General features: G+C 39.4%; 1 protein-coding gene across 1 annotated transcript in view; it reads right to left on the reverse strand.

Moving 5' to 3' along the window:
* The window catches only part of slc6a6b (solute carrier family 6 member 6b), a 59,053-nt gene continuing 34,093 nt past the window's right edge, over positions 1-24,960 (reverse strand). Inside the window, exons 10-14 of the mRNA XM_034172667.1 lie at positions 20,369-20,506; positions 19,889-19,991; positions 2,575-2,675; positions 2,242-2,412; positions 1-1,074 (exon numbers count right to left, since the gene is read on the reverse strand). Coding sequence (XP_034028558.1) covers positions 919-1,074; positions 2,242-2,412; positions 2,575-2,675; positions 19,889-19,991; positions 20,369-20,506 — 669 coding nt within the window. The 3' untranslated portion in view covers positions 1-918. The remainder of the gene's footprint in view (positions 1,075-2,241; positions 2,413-2,574; positions 2,676-19,888; positions 19,992-20,368; positions 20,507-24,960) is intronic.

The raw sequence follows: 24,960 nt of genomic DNA on the forward strand, positions 1-24,960 counted from the left end.
GGGAGGGAAACCAGAAGCTGAGACAAAACCTACACAGAGGTGAGGGGAAACATGCAAACTCCATGCAGAAAAGAAGTGGGCATTGATGGAATTTAACCCAAGACTTTTTGTTCTAAGGAAAGGGTGCTAGTTGTGCCACTGTGCTACCATAGCACAAATATTGTGTACTGAGAGATTACTTGAGACGTGACTTCTGGCTTGCAGTGTAAAAACTTCAGAGTGACCTATACTCCAATTTAGCAATCTGTCTTGTATCAGGGATCACTTGGGATTTGTCACTTGCAGTATCAAGATTTGAGTGACTTGCACCCCAACCCAGAGGTCTATATTGGGATATGATGTTAACTTATGACTTGCAATATCAAGACTTGAGGGTGACTTTCTCCAACCTGTACATTACTGTCTCACATTCAATGCACCCGTCATGGACACACAGTATACTCTACAGAGAGATATGACTGACTTTCTCCCACCATGAGCGGATATACATTCAAGACAAATACCGAAAATGAGAGATTAGAAGTTAGCTCTGGCCACAAACCTGTGAGGATCTCACAGTTTCCTATCTTTTCTGTGGTTATTTAGTGGACTATCTGACCAATTTGTATGGGCATGATAGTGACTTCTTTCCTTCTATCCTGCCAGAATTGACAAAAACGGTAGCAAACACAGAATATGCTCCATCACAAAATACTGTCTAAGACGATCAGTGGCAACTACCATGAAAACTGTAACTTACAATGTTGATATAGTAAAAAATATAATAAAATACACAGGGAAAAAATTACAATTAAAAGCTCTATTGATAGAACTCAAACCAAAATATGTCTAAATCAAATATACTGGACAACATAAACCTACCACTGTTGACGTTTAACACAGAAAGCACATCAATCTTATTCCTCTCACAGAGAGCGCTCACATCATTGTTTCTACAATGGTGTGGGTGGGCTTCATCAAGCCATTGTTCCCGTTTGGGTCCAGAGGCTGTGTGAGTTCGCTGCCCTTCAAGCTGTACTCTTTTGGGCAAGAGCTCACACCTGACTTTACTGGGGCTGCCACTGCTTTGATCCTCTGTGGGAAAGAAAGAAATATTAGTCAAATGATTCTGTGAAAAACTGAGTCAGTTTAGGGTACAAAATGACTAGCTGGATAACCAACAAGGCAAACTGAGTAATTGCTCAGGGAAAACCACATTCTCAGAAACTCTGTCAACAAGGTTATGTTTGATTGCCGTTTGTATGTATGTTTGTGAGTTTGATTGTCAGCAGGATATGTGAAAAGGACATAATTCGATTTCACTGAAGTTTGGTGGAGAAGTAGGCATTAAGTGATGGAAGCATTAATTAAATATTGACCCAAATGCAGATCACAAATCAGTTTTAAATGGTAAATCCATTTATATAGCATATTTCCATCTGTATCAGACACTCAAAGCGCTACGAATGTTAGAGAACCAGTCAAAAGACAACCTGTGTCACAATGGAGATGAAAGCGATAAAAAGAATACGCCACATGGTATAAGGACACAAAAGTGTTAGACGGGAAATATAGGATCAACACTCTCAAGGATATGTCAGATAATGTTAGCAAACCAGAATGTTAGAAAACAGATCAAAGGAATAACTCACTAACAATGACAAAGGTAGTGATAAAAGGAAAATGTTTGATGATGTCATAAGGCAATAATGTTAGACAATAGACCAAAAAGTTACCTTCCAAAAGGAAAGAGATAACTGGAAACTATTTGATGATGGCAGAGAAGAAAACAAAGGATAAACCTCCTCACAATTAAAGACATAAGGAGCATGTCAGATGATACCATAAAGGAAGAATGTTAGAGAAGATATCAAAGAAATAACCCTTTCACAATGGAAAAGAAAGACAGAAAAAATTTGTGACATAAGGAAACCAAGACGCATCAATGATAGTGATGATCTTCCAGCATGAGTGTTCTTCATGGATACTGGTATGAAATGAGATGCAAATAATTCTGTGCCAAATTGTGCCACAGGGCTGTTAACTAGCTTTATCTTTGGTTGCTCCAGACAATAGATCAAGCATTGCAACATATGTCCAATTTAAACCCTTGTTGTATCAACTGCTCCATAAAAGAAAAAGATAAATGCAGACTGGATTGTTGTACAGCATTTAAAAGTAAAGTTGCACTATCATAGTCCTAGTGTCACCTTCTAGAGAGCTACTCTACAAAACAGTGAAAGCATAGATGCATGAACTCACCTCAATCAGGGGCCCCTCAGACTGTAGGATTTTGATGACCATCACCATGGGGATGCAGATCATGGAAGCTAGGGCCAAACACCAGCCCAAACCGATGGCCCAGTCAGGATACTCATACACCTTGTTATAGGTCAAGGGCTTGTACTTCACCAGGGAGAAGACAAAACAGCCCTAGAAAAGAAGACCTATCGTTTTAGCTCCCAATCATCTCTTAAAGACTTAAAATGTTCAAGTCCAACTGTGGTTGTCAGTAGTGGCTATACAACAACAAACTCTTCAAAGACTTCAAACACTATAAAATTAGTGCTTCAGAAAGTGCTACTGACATCTTACCACGCAAAGGACAGGAGTGACTATGGTCCAGCTCCATTTCATCCATGCATTTGGCCTGTAGCCTATCATATCCTCAACTCCATCGTAGAAATTATCAACTCCTATTCAACAGAAAGACATTAAGGAACACTTGAGTACAGATATGTGTTAGAGCAATGTTTGCCAAACAATTTGTATGAGGCAACCAGAGGAACAGTGACAACTGAGATTAATGATCTGTTGCCAGGAGCAAACTGCGGAGCCAAGTGGCGGATGGATCATCGAGCCAAAAGACATAATTAATGCAATGCTCCATTTCAGCTTTGAAAACCAACTATATCCATCTCAAAAGTTGACAGATTAATACTTTACAGTGAAAATAAACAGCCTGATTAAAAAAAAAAGGTTTTGGACTATGTAGCTTGTTTTTGCAGTAATGGCAACTGCATGGAGTGAACTTAATATACTTTTAATTCTGAATTTAAGCTGTTTTATGCCATGTCGTTGTGCATATTTATGGCCATGTTTGATTTGACTGACAGCTAACATCCAGCCACAAACAGGCCAGTAGTTCATTTTTAAGTCTCGCAATACAAATATGGAAAATATGGCTTGCTATGTGGTTAACTGTTAAATGACCATCTATGAAATTTTGTGCTCCTGTATTTTCAATGGAGTGAAAGCTGAGCATTACGTTAATGCCATTAGCACTAGTTAGCAAGTATGGACAGGTGGGTAACATTAAATGTTAAATTGATAGTGCTATGGCTATTGAGGGTATATGTAGTCATAGTTTTTTTAAGTCACCAGTTTTCAAAGCCAACAGTCTGACTACAAAGCCCTGCCTTAATTAATTTCACTAAGTTGGTAACTTTAAGATAAGTGTGTGTGTATGTGTGTACGCTCAAACTTAATCTGTCACAGTGGTCTTGTAAATGCCTCACCCCATTACCCATTTATAAGTTGGCCACCCCAACCGTGCTTCTACCCCCCTCTACAGAAACCCTAAGGGTGACATCATGGAGGGTTTGTTAAGTCGATGATGAAACTCATGACATTTTCTGGGCTTCTCTGATGGTGTGCTTTCTAGTACTGAATGTAGTATGATCTGCAGCACTGAACTGTAAGAGAATTCAATGCAATGTCACTTCCCAGGATATCTGACTCCTAAAGTAGCTTGGCACAGCTTGCAACTGTCATACACCATCGTTTTTACACAACATTTTAGTATTTTACTGATCAACATCTAAACACATTTTGTGTAAGGATTGACAAATATGGATACAGACAAACAAATTTGTGTAAAGTTTCATAGAATTCGAAAGGATTTTGTGAACAGAAAGCAGTAGTTGAGAGTGATTACAGGAGGGACCCCGTCACAGAAAAACATTGGGAACGGAGTGCGTATATGTGGTGATTAGTTCATCTTATGTATGTTTTCTATAACAAATGTTGTACTTTCATATAATTCATTTCATCTGTACACATGAGTTGCGTCCATTCAGTTCAGCATGTTCAGAAGGATTCAGAACTGTTAGGGAATAAAATGTAACTTGACTTCAAATTTTATATTTTCATCATACCTGAACAATAAATCTTTCAAGTACAATTCTGCTTTTAAAAAAATATAAGCTTTTTAATGAATTATCAAGGGTACTATAGATGCTGGAAGTCTGTGATATTAAAAAACACGCCATTCATTAGCATTTCCATGTTTTTAGCATATACTGTAGTTGTAGCCAAATTCATGCCCCCCCCCCCACCGAAAAAAATCAATACATACATTTAGGCTTTCATGTTTTTATAGGTTCTCATTGCTATTAGGCAAAATAAAGCTGGACTCAAGATTAAATATGTCCAAATTCCAAACTCAGATGAATTACTCGGAATTTTGTTACTGATCAGAAAGACTTTTCACTTATCAGCCTCAGCTTAATGAAGTATATTTGTCCAATGCCTTCATGTATTGAAATATCTGAAATAATTACATCCATTGTTACAAGACTTGTTGATTATGTAGCACTTCAAATGCAAACAAAAATAACATGCTTGCTGTTCTGTGGTGGACCAGGATCATGCGCATGTCACTTTTCACTTTTGTTGCTTTAAAATCCAGTAAAATCCAGGCTTTAAAAGGTCGGCAGCAGTGTTGCATCAAAGCCAGAAAGTCATGGGTTTGATTCCCACCCACCACTTTAATCATATCTTAGATCTTGTTCTGACTTATGGTATGGAAATTGAAGACTTAACAGTATTCCCTGAAAACTCCCTTCTGTCTGATCATTTCTTAATAACATTTACATTTACTCTGATGGACTACCCAGCAGTGGGGAATAAGTTTCATTACACTAGAAGTCTTTCAGAAAGCGCTGTAACTAGGTTTAAGGATATGATTCCTTCTTTATGTTCTCTAATGCCATATACCAACACAGTGCAGAGTAGCTACCTAAACTCTGTAAGTGAGATAGAGTATCTCGTCAATAGTTTTACATCCTCATTGAAGACAACTTTGGATGCTGTAGCTCCTCTGAAAAAGAGAGCTTTAAATCAGAAGTGCCTGACTCCGTGGTATAACTCACAAACTTGCAGCTTAAAGCAGATAATCCGTAAGTTGGAGAGGAAATGGCGTCTCACTAATTTAGAAGATATTCACTTAGCCTGGAAAAAGAGTCTGTTGCTCTATAAAAAAAGCCCTCCGTAAAGCTAGGACATCTTTCTACTCATCACTAATTGAAGAAAATAAGAACAACCCCAGGTTTCTTTTCAGCACTGTAGCCAGGCTGACAAAGAGTCAGAGCTCTATTGAGCCGAGTATTCCTTTAACTTTATCTAGTAATGACTTCATGACTTTCTTTGCTAATAAAATTTTAACTATTAGAGAAAAAATTACTCATAACCATCCCAAAGACGTATCATTATCTTTGGCTGCTTCAGTGATGCCGGTATTTGGTTAGATTCTTTCTCTCAGATTGTTCTGTCTGAGTTATTTTCATTAGTTACTTCATCCAAACCATCAACATGTCTATTAGACCCCATTCCTACCAGGCTGCTCAAGGAAGCCCTACCATTATTAATGCTTCGATCTTAAATATGATCAATCTATCTTTATTAGTTGGCTATGTACCACAGGCTTTTAAGGTGGCAGTAATTAAACCATTACTTAAAAAGCCATCACTTGACCCAGCTATCTTAGCTAATTATAGGCCAATCTCCAACCTTCCTTTTCTCTCAAAAATTCTTGAAAGGGTAGTTGTAAAACAGCTAACTGATCATCTGCAGAGGAATGGTCTATTAGAAGAGTTTCAGTCAGGTTTTAGAATTCATCATAGTACAGAAACAGCATTAGTGAAGGTTACAAATGATCTTCTTATGGCCTCAGACAGTGGACTCATCTCTGTGCTTGTTCTGTTAGACCTCAGTGCTGCTTTTGATACTGTTGACCATAAAATTTTATTACAGAGATTAGAGCATGCCATAGGTATTAAAGGCTCTGCGCTGCGGTGGTTTGAATCATATTTATCTAATAGATTACAATTTGTTCATGTAAATGGGGAATCTTCTTCACAGACTAAGGTTAATATGGAGTTCCACAAGGTTCAATTTTAGGACCAATTTTATTCACTTTATACATGCTTCCCTTAGGCAGTATTATTAGACGGCATTGCTTAAATTTTCATTGTTATGCAGATGATACCCAGCTTTATCTATCCATGAAGCCAGAGGACACACACCTAAACACACAGCTAAACTGCAGGATTGTCTTACAGACATATAGACATGGATGACCTCTAATTTCCTGCTTTTAAACTCAGATAAAACTGAAGTTATTGTACTTGGCCCCACAAATCTTAGAAACATGGTGTCTAACCAGATCCTTACTTTGGATGGCATTACCCTGACCTCTAGTAATACTGTGAGAAATCTTGGAGTCATTTTTGATCAGGATATGTCATTCAAAGCGCATATTAAACAAATATGTAGGACTGCTTTTTTGCATTTACGCAATATCTCTAAAATTAGGAAGGTCTTGTCTCAGAGTGATGCTGAAAAACTAATTCATGCATTTATTTCCTCTAGGCTGGACTATTGTAATTCATTATTATCAGGTTGTCCTAAACGTTCCCTGAAAAGCCTTCAGTTAATTCAAAATGCTGCAGCTAGAGTACTAACGGGGACTAGAAGGAGAGAGCATATCTCACCCATATTGGCCTCTCTTCATTGGCTTCCTGTTAATTCTAGAATAGAATTTAAAATTCTTCTTCTTACTTATAAGGTTTTGAATAGTCAGGGTCCCATCTTATCTTAGGGACCTCATAGTACCATATCACCCCAATAGAGCGCTTCGCTCTCAGACTGCAGGCTTACTTGTAGGTTTCCTAGGGTTTGTAAGAGTAGAATGGGAGGCAGAGCCTTCAGCTTTCAGGCTCCTCTCCTGTGAACCAGCTCCCAATCAGATCAGGGAGATAGACACCTCTCTACTTTTAAGATTAGGCTTTAAACTTTCCTTTTTGCTAAAGCTATATTTAGGGCTGATCAGGTGACCCTGAAACATCCCTTAGTTATGCTGCTATAGACTTAGACTGCTGGGGGGTTCCCATGATGCACTGAGTGTTTCTTTCTCTTTTTGCTCTGTATGCACCACTCTGCATTTAATCATTAGTGATTGATCTCTGCTCCCCTCCCACAGCATGTCTTTTTCCTGGTTCTCTCCCTCAGCCCCAACCAGTCCCAGCAGAAGACTGCCCCTCCCTGAGCCTGGTTCTGCTGGAGGTTTCTTCCTGTTAAAGGGAGTTTTTCCTTCCCACTGTCGCCAAGTGCTTGCTCACAGGGAGTCGTTTGACCGTTGGGGTTTTTACGTAATTATTGTATGGCCTTGCCTTACAATATAAAGCGCCTTGGGGCAACTGTTTGTTGTGATTTGGCGCTATATAAATAAAATTGATTGATAAAATTGATTGATTGATTGGCCTTTTTGTGTGGAGTTTGCATGTTCTCCCTGTGTTTACGTGGGTTTACTCCGGGTGCTATGGTTTCCTCCCACATTTAAAGACATGCAGGTTAGGTGAATTGGAAACTTTATAATTCTCCAGGTCTCCCTTGCAAAGAGATCTCAATCTCAATGGGACTAACCTGGTTAAATAAAGGTTAAATAAAAAAAAAAAAAAACAGTCATGCAGGAAAATCATGGAGAGGAAGCACCCATGATGGCCAAACAGACTCCAATGTGGGGAGGTAATGCTACAAACCCCCACCACCTTCCTGACTCACCCCTACATGAAGTCAAACGTATTTACTAGACATGTAAAGCCCCACAACACTTTTGTTTAACACCAAGGAGACCAGTTTTCCTTATTTCAGCTCTCATGTGTCAATACTTGAAACTCACAGTTCAGCTTACCGTAAACCCAAGCTACAGCGATGCATTCAAAGAATGCAACCCACAAAAGGCACACACCACTGGCTGCATAGTAGTCGAAGAGTTGAAACACATACATGCCACCCTGAAAGAGAAAGAAAGCTGGATTATTACCTCACGCCAAGACAGAAAGCCACACAGAGAGAGAGAGAGAGAGAGAGAGAGAGGATGTTAAGTGTGAGTGTTGTATGGGAATGCTAGCACCCTGCCAGTGGAAGCAGAGTTCAACAGGTGCTGAGATGCCACCGAGGCCCAGTTAACTGCCGAGGGAAGTGGCATTCTGAATTGTTCCACTTGGAGAATGTGTGGTCAAAGCCATATTTAGTCAAAGCAGCAGCCAGCAGGCAACCGGAAGTTTGTGGCTTTATCTCTGCTGATCTGTGTGCAATGAGCCCCTTTTCCTTTTGTAAACAGGATGAGCAGAAGTAACAATTGCTGAAGTTGGTGGTGAACTTACTTTTGTTACCATGGTGAGTCCAGGAGATAGCTCATGAAACACACCACAGCTATAAAGATCTCCCGCCGGTAACCCTTCCTGAGGAGGGCTGGATACAGATCCACGATGGAGGTGATCTGTCCTCCACTTCGACAAACTGTGGGGACCAAAAGTGAATATCAGGGCTTCACGGGGGGGGTGTTCAATGAGGCATTCAGTCTGCATGCAGCTCCTGTTTTGCCTCCACAAACCAGTGATTAGAGAATGAGAGCTGTCTTTTGTTAGCGTGCTATTCAGAATGTGAACAGGCCTTCTTTATGCAACACTGGTTCTTGCTACAAGACATAACAATAAACACACACACACACACACAATCACATCACTGTCTGTCTATTCTCATTTGAGTCCTCCTTTGTGTCATTTAACTGCTTTCATAAACTAAATAATGTAGACCACCTTATTTTTTTTAAGTGTCTTCATGTTCAAAAAGCCTTTTTTTGTTGCACCAAAAGCCCTTTTTGTAGAACAACCTTGGTGACTGACCTGCATGGACATTCCAGCACAGCACAGCCACTTGCTGACATTATTTCTTCCATGGAAATAACTGTGCTTGCATGAGCATTTACATGTCCTCAAATTTAGAGCATCTGCTTGATGCTCACACTCCATGGAGACGGGTGGCTGTCCATGTGCAGGACTGAGTTAGCACAGGGGTAAAATTACACATGGAAGTAGGAAATATGATCAACTGCCAGAATCCCCCGGGTGTACATTTGTGTTTTGTCAGATTATCTTGTCTTAATCAAAGCTGTGCTGGTGAGCTTACACACCTCGCATGTGTTTGAGCTGGGTTCTATTTACAAACAACTTGGCACTCATCCACCGAGGTGTACGCTTTAATTTATGGCTGCATGAGAGTTAAGTGTCTGGTGTCATGTGTCAGTTATGGCTCCTTGGAGATTATACAGTCAGGTCCAAAAGTATTTGGGCAGTGACACAATTCTTGTTATTTTGTCTCTGAACACCAATGCAATGGAGCTGTTTTAAACAATTATAATGTTCTTCTAGTCTAGACTTTCATCTTTAATTCTAATGCTTGAACAAAAATATCACATCACTTTAAATGTAAATCATCACTTTTGCAGACAGTTTTCTTTAGACAAGTCAGTAGATGGACGCTATGAACATTTCAAGTCAATGAAATATCTCTTGGATTGCAATTACAAGAATCATTACGAAACAGAAACAGTGTGTTACTGTATTTTAAATCTGTCTGACATAGGCACTCTCAAAAACTGAGTGACTATGCAAGAAGGAGACAAGCGAGTGAAGCCACAAGATGCCTATGACAACTCTGGTGAGTTACAGGCTATGTGTTGTAACTGAAGGAACTGTGCGTAGTGGATGTGTAGTTGCTGCTTGGCCAGGGAGTGGTTCCAGGAGGGAAATGGCCCACTGTCCCTGTGGAGTTCTTAGTTCTAATGATGTTTCTGGGGGGTCTGTCCTATGTGTCATGCAAACAAGGCAGCTCCACTCCAGCATGTAGGTGGGTAGGGTGCAGTATTTTGTGGATGGTTGGTCTACACTCCCTCATGGCTGCTTCGCATCGCCTGATGGCATGGACTAATAATCGTGCGTCGGTGCATGCCCTTCCCAGTGTGGGCAGGTTGCTCTGTGATGCTTTTTGTGACAAAGGGACCCTGTGTGGCTTGTGGGGACCCATTCAACTCAGGGGACGTGTGACATGGATGCAACTCCTCACCAACATCCACATTATCCACACACCAACACACACACACATATATACTATATATATAATACGGTTGTACGGCGTCAGTCACAGTCAGTCAGAGCTGCGTGTCGTCAGAGCGAGCTGCAAAAAGTTTGTACCTGAGTTTTTCAGAGGTGGTTTGTAGTTGCCATCTGCCACGCCGGTGTTTGGCAACCGGACCGGGGAATACCACCTCAACGGCAACTTAGCCCCGCGACTGGACAGCAACAAACGTCCGAGGGCCGACCCAACGTGGTGAATTCACTGAGGCCGCGTGCTGCGTCATTAGAGCCGCGCGTCCACGAGTGCCGCTTCCCGAGGCCTCGTGCAGCCACCAGCGGATCCATCAGGCGGAAACACCGAGGGCGCGCGGCACCAGACAAACAACCGCAGGCTGTTAACATCGGCGATCGACAAGCTGCTCATAAGCACGACCATGGGGCTAAGAAGGTTTCTGACCAGCGGAGGAAGGTGACGATATTAAAAAATCTCTGGACTTTCTATCAGAGGAGATTTCTGTTGTGAAGCAGCAACAGAAATCAATCAGGATCTGGTGGAGGAGGTGAAGGCATTACGGCTCCAGAATGCCGAGAAAGACCGGCGTCTGGTGCAGCTGGAAAAATAGAGTGGCTGAATTGGAGCAATACACCAGAATTAACGACGTCATCATCACAGGTCTTCACATCAAACCACGGTCCTACGCACGGGCGGTAACAGATGAGAGCGGAGGGGAGCCCACTGAACAGGAGGTCAGCTCTGTGGAAAAACAGGTTGCTGATTTCCTCCTATCTAAAGGTATAGAAATGGATTTAAATAACATTGAAGCGTGCCACCCTCTGCCCCGGAGAATGATGGTGATAAACGAACCGTCATCATGAGATTCATCAACAGAAAACACAAAACAGCACTGTTAAAACAAGGAAGAAAACTGAAAGGGACAAACGTATTCATCAATTAACATCTCACCAAACGGAATGCCGACATCGCCAGGAAAGCCCGCTTCTTAAAGAAACAGGGAAAAATCCAGCACACATGGACTTCAAACTGTAAAATATTCATCAAACTGAACGGATCACCAGAACAAGCAAAAGTCATGGCAATAAGGAACATCGAGGAGCTGGACAAATATGAACAATAGTGTTTCTTAAAGCGAGGATCTGGACAAATATGACCAATAAGGTATGAGGACACAAACACATCACAACACCATGACACAGACCAGAGGAACCTATTCATCTACTACCTATTCATCTACATCTGGAGACAAGAAGGATATAACTCAAAGGATTGCTGATCATGGAAAAGTAGAACTGAGAACATTTAAATACACAGACCACAATGTACTGGACTTGGAGCACGATATAGACCCGGACAATAATTTCTTCTCAAATATCAATGACAGTTGTTGCTATTATACAGATGAACAGTTTAATCGGATCATTAGAACGGATAACAAATTATCAATAATCCATTTCACAGCAGAAGTCTATATGCAAACTTTAACAACATTAAAGAATATTTAAGTCAGTTTAAAAAATATTTAACATAATTGCTATATCAGAAACATGGATCAATGAAGATAAAGGAATGGATTTTGAACTGGATGGATATGAATTTAATTGTGTAAACAGAAAAAATAAGAGTGGAGGAGGAGTGGCTGTGTATGTGGATAAGAACATGGATTATAAAATAGTAGACAATATGACAACTGTGATTGATAACTTATTAGAATGTATAACTATTGAAATATGTGAAGAAAAAAGCAAACTGTATTAGTCAGCTGTATATATAGAGCACCAGGATCTAGTATTGAAACATTCACTGACTGTATGGGAAAAATGTTCTCAAAAACTAATCAAAAAACTGTGTTCATTTGTGGTGACTTAATATTGATCTGCTCAATCCAAATAAGCATAAATAACAGATTAATTTATCAGTATAATGTACAGTATGAGTTTATATCCAAAAATCACCAGGCCAAGCAGAATTAATCCATAGTGCTACCTTAATTGATAATATATTCAGCAATGATATTGAGAATAACACTGTGAGTGGATTATTAATCAATGACATTAGTGATCATCTACCAGTTTTCATCGTTTATAATAGAAACCATCGGCGGAATCAGCCAGAGGAGAAATAAATACAGGCGAGTGCGGACAGAGGAAAACATGAACACACTAAAGAAGGATTTACAGGAGCAAAACTGGGAAAAGGTATACAGTGAAAGTGATGTTGATAGTGCATATGAAACTTTTTTACAAATATTTACATCATATATGATAAAAATTGTCCAATTAAACAAGACTACAGAAAACAAAAAATCCAAGCTCGACCATGGATGACGAAAGGGTTACGAAATGCATGTAATAAGAAAAATACACTGTATAGAGAATTCATAAAACTAAAGACTAAAGAGGCAGAAATAGATATAAGAATACAAAATAGATTAACTAATATTATACGGGTATGTAGGAAGGAATAGGATAGTACATATTATATAATAACAAAAACAATATTAAAGGAATATGGGATATATTAAATAGCATTATCAAAAATGGTAATAAAAAAACAGAGTTACCCTCAGTATTTCATTGATAATAATGTCAAGAAGGAAAATAAGGATGAGGTAGTCAACGGTTTTAATAATTTTTTTGTAAATATTGGACCAAGCTTGGCAGAAAAAATTCCCGATTCCCAATCTGAGGATTGGGATAATAATCTTATAGAAAGAAATCCCTGTTCAATGTTCCTCACAGCAGTGGATGGAAATGAAATTATAGACATTGTGAATAATTGTAAATATAACAATCTACCTATTTAAATGAAATTGATATGGTGGTGGTAAAAACAGGTCATTGAATGGATTGTAGAAACCATTAACATACATCTGTAACTTATCATTTCAAACCGGTAATTTCCCAATCAAATGAAAATAGCTAAGGTTGTGCCGCTGTATAAGACTGGGGATAGACACCACTTCACAAATTATAGACCTGTTTCTTTGCTTCCACAATTTTCCAAATTATTAGAAAAGTTATTCAATAATAGATTAGACAAATTCATAAATAAACATAAATTACTTACTGATAGTCAATATGGATTCAGAGCACATAGTTCAACATCACTTGCATTAATAGAATCAGTTGAGGAGATTACAAACGCCATAGACCACAAATTACATTCAGTTGGAATATTTATAGACCTTAAAAGGCTTTTGATACAATTAATCATGACATATTAATCAATAAACTTGAACAGTATGGGATTAGGGGGTTGGTGTTGCACTGGGTCAGAGAAGCTACTTAAGTAACAGAAAACAGTTTGTGAAGTTGGGGGAATATACATCATCATGCTTGGACAATGCTTGTGGCGTCCCACAGGGGTCAGTATTGGGTCCAAAACTGTTTCTAATTTATATAATGATATGTCAATGTTTCCAAAATATTAAAATTAGTATTATTTGCAGATGACAACAAGCATTTTTTGTTCAGGGGGGGATTTGCAGGAGTTACTGAGGAGGATCAGTATAGAAATGGGAAAATTGAAAAATATGGTTTGACAGAAACAAACTATCATTAAACTTAAGTAAAACAAATACATGTTATTTGGCTATTGTAATACAGACATACAGGTTCAGTTACAAGTCGATGGGGTAGATATTGAAAGGGTACATGAAATAAGTTCTGGGGTGATAATAGATGATAAGATAAACTGGAAGACTCATATAAAACATATACAAAGTAAACTGTCAAGAAGCATTTCAGTTCTAAACAAAGCGAAACATATTCTGGACCACAACTCACTCCAGCATTCTTACTGCTCACTGGTTTTACCCATATTTTACAGTACTGTGCAGAGGTAGGGGTAATACTTATAAAGGTATAAAACACAATCACTATCAGTAATGCAGAAAAGAGCTATAAGAATTATTCATAATACTGGCTATAGAGATCATACAAATCCACTATTTTTACAATCCAAATTCTTAAAATTCACAGACTTGGTTCATTTTCAAACAGTACAAATTGTGTATAAAGCAATAACCAATTTACTTCCAGCAAATATTAAAAATATGTTTTTAACAGATCAGGGATTACAGTCTGAGGGGGAAATTTAATTTAAGCATCAGTGGGGCACGAACAACATTAAAAGGTTTCTGTATTTCTGTCTGTGGGGTGAGGATGTGGAACAGATTGGGAGTGGGGCTCAAGCAATGTCCAAGCATGAACCAGTTCAACAGCGGTACAAAAATATGTTTTTTTGCTGGGTATAGGGAGGAGGAAGGGTAATGCGGGTTAGGGTGTTTTGTTTTTTGCTTCGGCTTGTAAATATATAGTATTTTGTATGTAAGTAGGTATGTGTAGGTGTATATTTATGTTTGTGTATATATATGTGTATATATGTATATGTGTATATATGTGTATGTATATGTGTATGTATGTTGATGTGTGTATGTATATATATATGTGTATGTGTATGTATATGTATATATATATATATATTGATATCGGTTTAGGTGGTGTAGGAATCTATGTGTATAGTGGCAAAGGGTATTACTGGTTGTGGGGAAGAAGGGGTAGGGATAAATAAGCTGATGCTTCACCCTACCCTTTTCGGACATGTTGGTACACAGTAGGACCTTTTTTGTTGTTGTCTTTACTGATTCTATCTTGTAATTGTTGTTGTATCAAATGTTCGAAATAAACAGTTTTCATTCATTTTCATTCATTCATTCATTCATTCATTCATTATCACATGTCATATATTTATGTTTCACATTTGGTACAGCGATTCATAGTTTTTCCCACATATATGCATGCATACATACATTTCTCAATACACAGTAATTCATAGAAAATCTGGGATGGTAACTATTGTCCTAGCTTCCTCTTTGGGTGGGAATGATAAGGCCCCCTGACAATTGCACAACTTTAATGCACGCATACAGGAGAGCAAACCCGTTGTTAACAGGTGTAGACTGAACGTGAGAGGGGTATACCGGTGCATCGAACTGCCCAAAGAGCATTTTAATGTTTCAAAAAAAATCTTTCACGCATAAATGTCATGCAACAAATGTGAAACATTGCGCGATCTACTCGCCAAACACTACATGTAGCTCCTCAAGTCGAATAAAGAAGTGAACAGTGTGAGTGGTTGCGTCAGCGCACCGCATCAGAGTGCAGCTCATCTGAACGATTGTAACGAGATGTTAAATCTATCATAGACATACTTTTATATGCTCCTCTGTGATTCCGTAAGTGATTAGAGGCGTTTTCAACAGCTAACTTGCACAGAAAATGATTAATCCACAACAAAATAATTATTTTAATACGCAGCGTCCAGCGCACAATGCGTGGCAGCCAGTGGATCAAAGCACGGTTCCGCACAGCGGGTGGGATCGTCATGACGATGTGCGTGCAAGTGCTTGGATCAAAGTCATGCACGTGTCAGAGCACCTTTAGTCTGTCTGTTTGTTCGTTTTCATGATATATTTTTTCTTTCTGTCCTCATTGTCCACATTGAATTTTCAGACCTTTTGTCTGACTTAGTGCTTAGCTCAGATAAGATAATTATAGTGGGCGATTTTAACATCCACACAGATGCTGAGAATGACAGCCTCAACACTGCATTTAATCTATTATTAGACTCTATTGGCTTTGCTCAAAATGTAGATACAGGAGGGACCCCGTCACGAAAAACATTGGGAACGGAGTGCGTATATGTGGTGATTAGTTCATCTTATGTATGTTTTCTATAACAAATGTTGTACTTTCTATAATTCATTTCATCTGTACACATGAGTTGCGTCCATTCAGTTCAGCATGTTCAGAAGGATTCAGAACTGTTAGGGAATAAAATGTAACTTGACTTCAAATTTATATTTTCATCATACCTGAACAATAAATCTTTCAAGTACAATTCTGCTTTTAAAAAATATAAGCTTTTTAATGAATTATCAAGGGTACTATAGATGCTGGAAGTCTGTGATATTAAAAAACACGCCATCATTAGCATTTCCATGTTTTAGCATATACTGTAGTTGTAGCCAAATTCATGCCCCCCCCCCCCCCCCCCCACCGAAAAAAATCATACATACATTTAGGCTTTCATGTTTTTATAGGTTCTCATTGCATAGGCAAAATAAAGCTGGACTCAGATTAAATATGTCCACATGCCAACTCAGATGAATTACTCGGAATTTTGGTTACTGATCGAAAGACTTTTCACTTATCAGCCTCAGCTTAATGAAGTATATTTTGTCCAATGCCTTCATGTATTGAAATATCTGAAATAATTACATCCATTGTTACAAGACTTGTTGATTATGTAGCACTTCAATGCAAACAAAAAAATAACATGCTTGCTGTTCTGTGGTGGACCAGGATCATGCGCATGTCACTTTTCACTTTGTTGCTTAAAATCCAGTAAAATCCAGGCTTTAAAAGGTCGGCAGCAGTGTTGCATCAAAGCCAGAAGTCATGGGTTTGATTCCCACCCACCACTTTAATCATATCTTAGATCTTGTTCTGACTTATGGTATGGAAATTGAAGACTTAACAGTATTCCCTGAAAACTCCCTTCTGTCTGATCATTTCTTAATAACATTTACATTACTCTGATGGACTACCCAGCAGTGGGAATAGTTTCATTACACTAGAAGTCTTTCAGAAAGCGCTGTAACTAGGTTTAAGGATATGATTCCTTCTTTATGTTCTCTAATGCCATATACCAACACAGTGCAGAGTAGCTACCTAAACTCTGTAAGTGAGATAGAGTATCTCGTCAATAGTTTTACAATCCTCATTGAAGACAACTTGGGATGCTGTAGCTCCTCTGAAAAAGAGAGCTTTAAATCAGAAGTGCCTGACTCCGTGGTATAACTCACAAACTTGCAGCTTAAAGCAGATAATCCGTAAGTTGGAGAGGAAATGGCGTCTCACTAATTTAGAAGATATTCACTTAGCCTGGAAAAAGAGTCTGTTGCTCTATAAAAAAAGCCCTCCGTAAAGCTAGGGACATCTTTCTACTCATCACTAATTGAAGAAAATAAGAACAACCCCAGGTTTCTTTTCAGCACTGTAGCCAGGCTGACAAAGAGTCAGAGCTCTATTGAGCCGAGTATTCCTTTAACTTTATCTAGTAATGACTTCATTGACTTTCTTTGCTAATAAAATTTTAACTATTAGAGAAAAAATTACTCATAACCATCCAAAGACGTATCATTATCTTTGGGCTGCTTTCAGTGATGCCGGTATTTGGTTAGATTCTTTCTCTCAGATTGTTCTGTCTGAGTTATTTTCATTAGTTACTTCATCCAAACCATCAACATGTCTATTAGACCCCATTCCTACCAGCTGCTCAAGGAAGCCCTACATTATTTAATGCTTCGATCTTAAATATGATCATCTATCTTTATTAGTTGGCTATGTACCACAGGCTTTTAAGGTGGCAGTAATTAAACCATTACTTAAAAAGCCATCACTTGACCCAGCTATCTTAGCTAATTATAGGCCAATCTCCAACCTTCCTTTTCTCTCAAAAATTCTTGAAAGGGTAGTTGTAAAACAGCTAACTGATCATCTGCAGAGGAATGGTCTATTAGAAGAGTTTCAGTCCAGGTTTTAGAATTCATCATAGTACAGAAACAGCATTAGTGAAGGTACAAATGATCTTCTTATGGCATCAGACAGTGGACTCATCTCTGTGCTTGTTCTGTTAGACCTCAGTGCTGCTTTTGATACTGTTGACCATAAAATTTTATTACAGAGATTAGAGCATGCCATAGGTATTAAAGGCTCTGCGCTGCGGTGGTTTGAATCATATTTATCTAATAGATTACAATTTGTTCATGTAAATGGGGAATCTTCTTCACAGACTAAGGTTAATTATGGAGTTCCACAAGGTTCAATTTTAGGACCAATTTTATTCACTTTATACATGCTTCCCTTAGGCAGTATTATTAGACGGCATTGCTTAAATTTTCATTGTTATGCAGATGATACCCAGCTTTATCTATCCATGAAGCCAGAGGACACACACCTAAACACACAGCTAAACTGCAGGATTGTCTTACAGACATATAGACATGGATGACCTCTAATTTCCTGCTTTTAAACTCAGATAAAACTGAAGTTATTGTACTTGGCCCCACAAATCTTAGAAACATGGTGTCTAACCAGATCCTTACTTTGGATGGCATTACCCTGACCTCTAGTAATACTGTGAGAAATCTTGGAGTCATTTTTGATCAGGATATGTCATTCAAAGCGCATATTAAACAAATATGTAGGACTGCTTTTTTGCATTTACGCAATATCTCTAAAATTAGGAAGGTCTTGTCTCAGAGTGATGCTGAAAAACTAATTCATGCATTTATTTCCTCTAGGCTGGACTATTGTAATTCATTATTATCAGGTTGTCCTAAACGTTCCCTGAAAAGCCTTCAGTTAATTCAAAATGCTGCAGCTAGAGTACTAACGGGGACTAGAAGGAGAGAGCATATCTCACCCATATTGGCCTCTCTTCATTGGCTTCCTGTTAATTCTAGAATAGAATTTAAAATTCTTCTTCTTACTTATAAGGTTTTGAATAGTCAGGTCCCATCTTATCTTAGGGACCTCATAGTACCATATCACCCCAATAGAGCGCTTCGCTCTCAGACTGCAGGCTTACTTGTAGTTCCTAGGGTTTGTAAGAGTAGAATGGGAGGCAGAGCCTTCAGCTTTCAGGCTCCTCTCCTGTGGAACCAGCTCCCAATTCAGATCAGGGAGATAGACACCCTCTCTACTTTTAAGATTAGGCTTAAAACTTTCCTTTTTGCTAAAGCTTATATTTAGGGCTGGATCAGGTGACCCTGAAACATCCCTTAGTTATGCTGCTATAGACTTAGACTGCTGGGGGGTTCCCATGATGCACTGAGTGTTTCTTTCTCTTTTTGCTCTGTATGCACCACTCTGCATTTAATCATTAGTGATTGATCTCTGCTCCCCTCCACAGCATGTCTTTTTCCTGGTTCTCTCCCTCAGCCCCAACCAGTCCCAGCAGAAGACTGCCCCTCCCTGAGCCTGGTTCTGCTGGAGGTTTCTTCCTGTTAAAAGGGAGTTTTTCCTTCCCACTGTCGCCAAGTGCTTGCTCACAGGGAGTCGTTTTGACCGTTGGGGTTTTTATGTAATTATTGTATGGCCTTGCCTTACAATATAAAGCGCCTTGGGGCAACTGTTTGTTGTGATTTGGCGCTATATAAATAAAATTGATTGATAAAATTGATTGATTGATTGGCCTTTTTGTGTGGAGTTTGCATGTTCTCCCTGTGTTTACGTGGGTTTACTCCGGGTGCTATGGTTTCCTCCCACATTTAAAGACATGCAGGTTAGGTGAATTGGAAACTTTATAATTCTCCAGGTCTCCCTTGCAAAAGAGATCTCAATCTCAATGGGACTAACCTGGTTAAATAAAGGTTAAATAAAAAAAAAAAAACAGTCATGCAGGAAAATCATGGAGAGGAAGCACCCATGATGGCCAAACAGACTCCAATGTGGGGAGGTAATGCTACAACCCCCACCACCTTCCTGACTCACCCCTACATGAAGTCAAACGTATTTACTAGACATGTAAAGCCCCACAACACTTTTGTTTAACACCAAGGAGACCAGTTTTTCCTTATTTCAGCTCTCATGTGTCAATACTTGAAACTCACAGTTCAGCTTACCGTAAACCCAAGCTACAGCGATGCATTCAAAGAATGCAACCCACAAAAGGCACACACCACTGGCTGCATAGTAGTCGAAGAGTTGAAACACATACATGCCACCCTGAAAGAGAAAGAAAGCTGGATTTATTACCTCACGCCAAGACAGAAAGCCACACAGAGAGAGAGAGAGAGAGAGAGAGAGAGAGGATGTTAAGTGTGAGTGTTGTATGGGAATGCTAGCACCCTGCCAGTGGAAGCAGAGTTCAACAGGTGCTGAGATGCCACCGAGGCCCAGTTAACTGCCGAGGGGAACGTGGCATTCTGAATTGTTCCACTTGGAGAATGTGTGGTCAAAGCCATATTTAGTCAAAGCAGCAGCCAGCAGGCAAACGGAAAGTTTGTGGCTTTATCTCTGCTGATCTGTGTGCAATGAGCCCCTTTTCCTTTTGTAAACAGGATGAGCAGAAGTAACATTGCTGAAGTTGGTGGTGAACTTACTTTTGTTACCATGGTGAGTCCCAGGAGATAGCTCATGAAACACACCACAGCTATAAAGATCTCCCGCCGGTAACCCTTCCTGAGGAGGGCTGGATACAGATCCACGATGGAGGTGATCTGTCCCTCCACTTCGACAAACTGTGGGGACAAAAGTGAATATCAGGGCTTCACGGGGGGGGTGTTCAATGAGGCATTCAGTCTGCATGCAGCTCCTGTTTTGCCTCCACAAACCAGTGATTAGAGAATGAGAGCTGTCTTTTGTTAGCGTGCTATTCAGAATGTGAACAGGCCTTCTTTATGCAACACTGGTTCTTGCTACAAGACATAACAATAAACACACACACACACACACACAATCACATCACTGTCTGTCTATTCTCATTTGAGTCTCCTTTGTGTCATTTAACTGCTTCATAAACTAAATAATGTAGACCACCTTATTTTTTTTAAGTGTCTTCATGTTCAAAAAGCCTTTTTTTGTTGCACCAAAAGCCCTTTTTGTAGAACAACCTTGGTGACTGACCTGCATGGACATTCCAGCACAGCACAGCCACTTGCTGACATTATTTCTTCCATGGAAATAACTGTGCTTGCATGAGCATTTACATGTCCTCAAATTTAGAGCATCTGCTTGATGCTCACACTCCATGGAGACGGGTGGCTGTCCATGTGCAGGACTGAGTTAGCACAGGGGTAAAATTACACATGGAAGTAGGAAATATGATCAACTGCCAGAATCCCCCGGGTGTACATTTGTGTTTTGTCAGATTATCTTGTCTTAATCAAAGCTGTGCTGGTGAGCTTACACACCTCGCATGTGTTTGAGCTGGGTTCTATTTACAAAAAACTTTGGCACTCATCCACCGAGGTGTACGCTTTAATTTATGGCTGCATGAGAGTTAAGTGTCTGGTGTCATGTGTCAGTTATGGCTCCTTGGAGATTATACAGTCAGGTCCAAAAGTATTTGGGCAGTGACACAATTCTTGTTATTTTGTCTCTGAACACCAATGCAATGGAGCTGTTTTAAACAATTATAATGTTCTTCTAGTCTAGACTTTCATCTTTAATTCTAATGCTTGAACAAAAATATCACATCACTTTAAATGTAAATCATCACTTTTGCAGACAGTTTTCTTTAGACAAGTCAGTAGATGGACGCATGAACATTTCAAGTCAATGAAATATCTCTTGGATTGCAATTACAAGAATCATTACGAAACAGAAACAGTGTGTTACTGTATTTTAAATCTGTCTGACATAGGCACTTCTCAAAAACTGAGTGACTATGCAAGAAGGAGACAAGCGAGTGAAGCCACAAGATGCCTATGACAACTCTGGTGAGTTACAGGCTATGTGGTTGTAACTGAAGGAACTGTGCGTAGTGGATGTGTAGTTGCTGCTTGGCCCAGGGAGTGGTTCCAGGAGGGAAATGGCCCACTGTCCCTGTGGAGTTCTTAGTTCTAATGATGTTTCTGGGGGGTCTGTCCTATGTGTCATGCAAACAAGGCAGCTCCACTCCAGCATGTAGGTGGGTAGGGTGCAGTATTTTGTTGGATGGTTGGTCTACACTCCCTCATGGCTGCTTCGCATCGCCTGATGGCATGGACTAATAATCGTGCGTCGGTGCATGCCCTTCCCAGTGTGGGCAGGTTGCTCTGTGATGCTTTTTGTGACAAAGGGACCCTGTGTGGCTGTGGGGACCCATCTCAACTCAGGGGACGTGTGACATGGATGCAACTCCTCACCAACATCCACATTATCCACACACCAACACACACACACATATATATATATATATATATACGGTTAGTACGGCGTCAGTCACAGTCAGTCAGAGCTGCGTGTCGTCAGAGCGAGCTGCAAAAAGTTTGTACCTGAGTTTTCAGAGGTGGTGTTTGTAGTTGCCATCTGCCACGCCGGTGTTTGGCAACCCGGACAGTGGGAATACCACCTCAACCGGCAACTTAGCCCCGCGACTGGACAGCAACAACGTCCGAGGCCCGCCCAACGTGGTGAATTCACTGAGGCCGCGTGCTGCGTCATTAGAGCCGCGCGTCACGAGTGCCGCTTCCCCGAGGCCTCGTGCAGCCACCGCGGATCCATCAGCGCGGAAACACCGAGGCCGCGCGGCACCAGACAAACAACGCAGGCTGTTAACATCGGCGATCGACAAGCTGCTCATAAGCCGACCATGGGGCCTAAGAAGGTTCTGACAGCGGAGGAAGGTGACGATATTAAAAAATCTCTGGACTTTCTATCAGAGGAGATTTCTGTTGTGAAGCAGCAACAGAAATCAATCATGGATCTGGTGGAGGAGGTGAAGGCATTACGGCTCCAGAATGCCGAGAAAGACCGGCGTCTGGTGCAGCTGGAAAATAGAGTGGCTGAATTGGAGCAATACACCAGAATTAACGACGTCATCATCACAGGTCTTCACATCAAACCACGGTCCTACGCACGGGCGGTAACAGATGAGAGCGGAGGGGAGCCCACTGAACAGGAGGTCAGCTCTGTGGAAAAACAGGTTGCTGATTTCCTCCTATCTAAAGGTATAGAAATGGATTTAAATAACATTGAAGCGTGCCACCCTCTGCCCCGGAGAAATGATGGTGATAAACGAACCGTCATCATGAGATTCATCAACAGAAAACACAAAACAGCACTGTTAAAACAAGGAAGAAAACTGAAAGGGACAAACGTATTCATCAATTAACATCTCACCAAACGGAATGCCGACATCGCCAGGAAAGCACGCTTCTTAAAGAAACAGGGAAAAATCCAGCACACATGGACTTCAAACTGTAAAATATTCATCAAACTGAACGGATCACCAGAACAAGCAAAAGTCATGGCAATAAGGAACATCGAGGAGCTGGACAAATATGAACAATAGTGTTTCTTAAAGCGAGGATCTGGACAAATATGACCAATAAGGTATGAGGACACAAACACATCACAACACCATGACACAGACCAGAGGAACCTATTCATCTACTACCTATTCATCTACATCTGGAGACAAGAAGGATATAACTCAAAGGATTGCTGATCATGGAAAAGTAGAACTGAGAACATTTAAATACACAGACCACAATGTACTGGACTTGGAGCACGATATAGACCCGGACAATAATTTCTTCTCAAATATCAATGACAGTTGTTGCTATTATACAGATGAACAGTTTAATCGGATCATTAGAACGGATAACAAATTATCAATAATCCATTTCAACAGCAGAAGTCTATATGCAAACTTTAACAACATTAAAGAATATTTAAGTCAGTTTAAAAAAATATTTAACATAATTGCTATATCAGAAACATGGATCAATGAAGATAAAGGAATGGATTTTGAACTGGATGGATATGAATTTAATTGTGTAAACAGAAAAAATAAGAGTGGAGGAGGAGTGGCTGTGTATGTGGATAAGAACATGGATTATAAAATAGTAGACAATATGACAACTGTGATTGATAACTTATTAGAATGTATAACTATTGAAATATGTGAAGAAAAAAGCAAAACTGTATTAGTCAGCTGTATATATAGAGCACCAGGATCTAGTATTGAAACATTCACTGACTGTATGGGAAAAATGTTCTCAAAAACTAATCAAAAAACTGTGTTCATTTGTGGTGACTTAAATATTGATCTGCTCAATCCAAATAAGCATAAAATAACAGATTAATTTATCAGTATAATGTACAGTATGAGTTTATATCCAAAAATCACCAGGCCAAGCAGAATTACATCCCATAGTGCTACCTTAATTGATAATATATTCAGCAATGATATTGAGAATAACACTGTGAGTGGATTATTAATCAATGACATTAGTGATCATCTACCAGTTTTCATCGTTTATAATAGAAACCATCGGCGGAATCAGCCAGAGGAGAAAATAAAATACAGGCGAGTGCGGACAGAGGAAAACATGAACACACTAAAGAAGGATTTACAGGAGCAAAACTGGGAAAAGGTATACAGTGAAAGTGATGTTGATAGTGCATATGAAACTTTTTTACAAATATTTACATCATTATATGATAAAAATTGTCCAATTAAACAAGACTACAGAAAACAAAAAATCCAAGCTCGACCATGGATGACGAAAGGGTTACGAAATGCATGTAATAAGAAAAATACACTGTATAGAGAATTCATAAAACTAAAGACTAAAGAGGCAGAAAATAGATATAAGAAATACAAAAATAGATTAACTAATATTATACGGGTATGTAGGAAGGAATATTATAGTAACATATTATATAATAACAAAAACAATATTAAAGGAATATGGGATATATTAAATAGCATTATCAAAAATGGTAATAAAAAACAGAGTTACCCTCAGTATTTCATTGATAATAATGTCAAGAAGGAAAATAAGGATGAGGTAGTCAACGGTTTTAATAATTTTTTTGTAAATATTGGACCAAGCTTGGCAGAAAAAATTCCCGATTCCCAATCTGAGGATTGGGATAATAATCTTATAGAAAGAAATCCCTGTTCAATGTTCCTCACAGCAGTGGATGGAAATGAAATTATAGACATTGTGAATAATTGTAAATATAAAACATCTACCGATTT

The sequence above is a fragment of the Thalassophryne amazonica genome, chromosome 6 (assembly GCF_902500255.1).
Source record: "Thalassophryne amazonica chromosome 6, fThaAma1.1, whole genome shotgun sequence".
NCBI lineage: Eukaryota > Metazoa > Chordata > Actinopteri > Batrachoidiformes > Batrachoididae > Thalassophryne > Thalassophryne amazonica.